We start from the raw sequence: 5,000 nt of genomic DNA, 5'->3' as shown, positions 1-5,000 counted from the left end.
TAGGCTAGTAACATCATGTGGTCTGAAATGGGAAAACAAAACGTACGAGGTAAAGAGATCTATTATCCCCCCTTCCCGCATAAGTGGCTTTGACACTTATTCAATCAAGTTAAACCATTGCAACGGAATAAAATTATGGTTTATTTTTACAACTTGGAGTCTCATGTATTTTCAAGAACGTATTAGGCACAAGCTAAAATGTCATACAGTTCCTCTGTTACCTATTTCTTTAACTTTATTCAAGACCTTTTTAATCCTTAAGGTGTTGACAACATGCATGAATACATAAATTTCGAGAATCTATTTATCTTTTTGTGTTGTTGTTGTTGTAGGATGATTTTAAGACACTAAGAGATATATACAGATTCAAAGAACCTCAGTCTGCAAGCAAGAAGGTTAATATTGGAAATGGTTTGTTACCCATATTACTCTAAGGGTTTCCTTTTATATTCTGGGCCCTTTCTCACATTTAATTGTTTCCTTCCTCAGGACTTACATGATTGCATAACATTACGTGAAGCCCAAATAAGGGAAATTGAGGCAACTATTCAGTATCTACAAACAGTTTCTTCTAGTTGCAATGACAACGCAGTGATGTCAGGTGATAGTTGGCTCAATCATGATCTTATTAAATTGACAGAGAAGATTAAGCTACAAAAAGGAGGAATGCTTGATTTTGAAATGGTAATTAAACCTAAGAACATGAGTGTTGAAGTAAAACCCCTTTACTAGTGTAGCACCTACGCAGTATCTTGATTCCCTTTTTATGATTTTTTTTTTCACTTTTTTAAGCTTTTTGTCACCAGTTAACTTGGCTACCATCATTGTATCTCTTTGTCTTTAATAGTAGTTTTCGTCATCACCTTCATTGTTGTCATTTCCCAAATTAAAGTATTAATAATTATTGTTGTTTGTAATGTTGCGACCAAATATTTCAAAACAAATAAAACTTCATTGAAAAAATATTTTCCTGCTTTTTATCCAAACAAAATCACAAAAAAAAAAATGCAGACGCCTTCCAAAATGCGCAATACAAAACATGTCACACAATTTTAATATCAGCCAATTGCAATGTATTGTCTTGTCTTGTGTTTTCCGCTTGCTTTAATCTGAAACTTATAGTAGCCTCCCACGCAGAGTGTGTGCGTGGGAGGCTAAAACTTAAGGTGTGTGTTGACTCAAAGGAAAAAGTGGCATTTTCTGTTTTTCAGCTTCACGTTTCAGGAATGTCATCTGATATACCCCATCATGTGAGTTCTTATGAAATGATTGACAGTTTAATGGTTTCATTGGCAACAGTTTTAAGCTGCATTCCAAAACCTACTCTCATTACCATGGCCAGGTATAATGGTGTTTGTATTTGTGAATGTTAAGATTGGTATAATTCATGTACAGCTGTAGCATTGCATTGCCATCCAATAGGCCTTTTTCGAAATATTAAAATTCAGCTTGATGGTGAGGTTACAAAGTGAGGACAAAGACAAAGGAAAGTGGATGATATGTAAATATTAATTTTTTTTTTTCACATTCATTCCAACGTTTCTATTGTTTTTGTCCTCACTGGCTCAATATCAAGCTGAATATAAATTTCGAGAATGGCCTATTTTAAAAATACAGAATGTGGACAACAATCTTAAACACTTGCCCATTGGGTGTCCGCTTCACCAGAACAGGAGCAAATGAGTAGGAGCTTGTCTCTCCTATACAAGTCCTATGAGTCAACCTTTGCATGTATCTTTCTATTTTTAGAACACCACAAGCCCCATTCGGCACTGCCTGCACTGTTTAGAATTGCCAATCAGAATAAAGTTATTGTTTAAACGACAACAAAAATAGCAAAAGCAACGTATGAAAATTGTGCAAAGTGATGTAAATTGATGTAAATGTGAGTCTCCTGCTGAAGGGTTAATGCTAAAAGTAGAAAGATACGCGCAGAGGTTGACTCAAGGATGCAGTGCATAAGGAGGCTCCTAATTCATGACATGGGCTTCTTCCCAGAATTAAGGCTTTTTGTTACCGGTACTTAGTTTATTTCAGTACATATGGTTTATTGACCAAGCGTGAGGTCAAGGTGGCTTGATATTGGCTAAGTTCTTTTTTTGCATGTTTTTCGTCTCAAGGTCCATAAACACGCAAAATAAAAGATCAAGGCCAATATCCAGCCATCTTGACCGAAAAACCTTGGTCAATAAAGCATTTGTTATATGGGATAAAACACCAAGCAAGAAATCCCGCGCGGGTAATATAGCTCCATCTTGCCCGCTTGCTCACGGAGCTAGTCATATAATAACTAAAACTTAAACTTACATTGTACATTATGAGGAATTATTATTCAAGGTTATTATTTTCGGCATTGTTGTAATGCACAGTTGATCATCTCGTCATGAAAACCTCGCATTATTTTCAATTATTATTATTCGCTTCTCTCCAGTTGTTGGCTGTTCTACTGGGTAATGTTTATTGTGTCTCAGCAACTCTCCGTAGCTTAGAGACACAACACTTTCCGCAACAGGTGAGCAGTTCCAAGGTTGGCCGATAATTTTACACTTCCAAGGAAGTCAGGTACATCTAGCTTGCCAAACCAGGTCTTTGCATCTTTTTATGTGCTTCCAAGAGCACCAATCACGATAGGTATTATGGTGACTTTTGAGGCTCCATGAACACTTCTGATTTCAAATGCTAGTTCCTGGTACTTTTCAACCTTCTCCTCTTCAGTTCTGGTGATGTTCTGGTCTGCTGGCACAGTTATGTCAATAAGTGTCCATTTCTGTGTGTCTTTATGCGCTAGAGTAATATCTGGCCGATTATGTTTCAGCTCTTTGTCTGTGTAGATAGTCATGTCCCAGGCAATCCTCACTTCTCTATTTTCTGCGGTTGGCAAGGGTTGATGGTCATACCATTTGTTATTACACTCTATCCCCTACTTTCTGCACATCTCCCAGTGTATCCGCAGGGCCACCTTGTCGTGTCGCTTCCTATACTGTCTTTGGGCAAGCTTCTTGCATCCACTGACGTTTCAGTGGCATCTCCACACAATCTAAACGGTGGTGTCTCTAAGGTCTTATCTATGCTGTACTTGATCGAGTTTGTTCTTAAAGCTTGTTCCTGAGCAGCAAGAATTCCTTTTTTAAGAATCCATTCCTGAACCATCTCCAAGACTCCTCTCCAGCTTCATCTGATATTTGTTGGACAAACACCATGTAGGGCTTTTAGCTTTCTCGTGTTTCCTCCTCCTCTCATAGTCCTGCAGACTCTCTTCTTTAACAATCACTTTCTCCCTCAACGCAGCTTTAAATATCCACTCTGTGCTCTCTCTTAGGTAGCCAAGATTTGTTCTCCCTTCTTGCACACTCCTCGATGCCGATCAGTCCTCTTCCGCCTTCCTTTCTCGGCGGGTACAGCCTCACAACATTACTCCTGGTGTGCAGACAGCCATTCATTGCCAAGATCTTCCTACTTCTTCTATCCATGTTGGCTACCTCCTCCATTGTCCAGTCCACAATCCCTGCAGTGTAGTGTACTACACCTACAGCCCAGGTATTGATGCCATCAATGAAATTTCCTCCATTGAGTTTTGATCTACACAACTTCTTGACTCTTCTGATATACTCCAATGATATCTTGCCTTTCATCTTGGTGTTGAGAGTCTGGTCCAACTGTAAGATGCCAAGGTATTTGTAGCCTTCATCCTCTATTTCCCCGATATGCTGGTCGTCTGGTAGTTCTATTCCGCTACTGCCAACTTGTCTTCCCCTTCTCATTTCCAGGACAGCACACTTGTCTAGCCCAAATGGCATCTTAATGTCTTGCGAGAAGATCCTTACTACTTGAACAAGTGAGTCTAGTTGATCTTTGCTAGCTCCGTACAGTTTCAGATCATCTATGAATAGTAGATGGTTAATGGGTTTCATGTCCTTTGCCAGTTTGTATCCAGCTCTCACTCTCGTAGTACTAGGGTCAAGCGTAACATGATTACTATAAACAGTAGTGGTGACAAGGAGTCACCTTGAAAAATTCCTCTCCTAATGTCCACCTACCCGAGAGCCATTCCTCCTGATGTCACTACTGCCTTCCAGTTCACCATGCTGTTGTTGATTATAGAGATCATATTCTTGGCAGCCCCAACCATCTCCAGACATTTCAGGATCCATGAATCCGGCACCGTATCATATGCGTTCTTGTCGTCTATCCAAGCCATTGACAAGTTTGCCAACCTTCTCCGGCAGTTCTTTAGGATTGCCTTGTCTACAAGCAATTGATCTGTAGTTCCTCGGGATCCCTTCCTGCACCCCTTCTGTTCATCTGTTATCAGTCCATTCCTTTCCAAGTGGTGGTATAACTTCTTTCCCATAACTCCTGTCAAGAGCTTCCACATCATAGGTAGGCAGGCAATAGGGCAGTAGTTGCTGGCCTGGGCACCCTTCGCTGTGTCCTTTTGTATCAAAACTGTTCTTCCCCTGACCATCCACTCTGGTACATTCCCTTGACATCTACAGTCTTGCAAGCATTCTTGCAATCTAGAGTGCAATCCTGTCAGATTCTTAAACCAGAACCCCTGAACAAGATCGGGACCGGCTGCCTTCCAGTTTGTTATCTTGCTCACTCCATTTCTAATATCCTCCACAGTGATGCTGATATCTTCTTGCACCTCTGTTACTCCGCCTCTAAATCCTCTAGCCAAGATGCTCTCTCGTTGTGACCGACTTCCTCCGACCAGATCTTGCTCCAGAAGGAGGTTGCCTCTGTGGGATCGGGTAACACCGTTTCTCCTCGTTCCTTTCCGTCTAGTGTATTGTAGAACAGCTTCTGATTGGTTCTAAACAGGTGCTTCTGTTTGAACCGTTGACATGTCTCGTCGTATCTTTTGATCTTAACTCCACCTGCTTTGATCTTCTGTTTCAACATGCCTGAGACATACGTGCCCCTTTCCTCAAGATGATATTTTCTGTTCAACCTTTCCCTCTCTCTTTGTTTCAGTCTCATGTTTCCTCTTCGGACTT

At 40.5% G+C, this 5,000-nt stretch overlaps 1 protein-coding gene across 2 annotated transcripts in view; it reads left to right on the top strand.

Annotated features, from left to right (window-relative positions):
• The window catches only part of LOC138021501 (UPF0489 protein C5orf22 homolog), a 13,209-nt gene that overhangs the window by 5,115 nt on the left and 3,094 nt on the right, over window positions 1-5,000 (top strand). Inside the window, exons 3-5 of one of the 2 annotated variants that reach the window (XM_068868394.1) lie at window positions 333-395; window positions 490-684; window positions 1,212-1,342. In XM_068868394.1, coding sequence (XP_068724495.1) covers window positions 333-395; window positions 490-684; window positions 1,212-1,342 — 389 coding nt within the window. The remainder of the gene's footprint in view (window positions 1-332; window positions 396-489; window positions 685-1,211; window positions 1,343-5,000) is intronic. The other variant, XM_068868395.1, reaches the window with a different exon arrangement.

Source organism: Montipora capricornis, chromosome 10, assembly GCF_036669925.1.
Source record: "Montipora capricornis isolate CH-2021 chromosome 10, ASM3666992v2, whole genome shotgun sequence".
NCBI lineage: Eukaryota > Metazoa > Cnidaria > Anthozoa > Scleractinia > Acroporidae > Montipora > Montipora capricornis.
The sequence above is the reverse complement of the archived record's forward strand: the minus strand, read 5'-3'. Positions and strand labels throughout refer to the sequence as shown.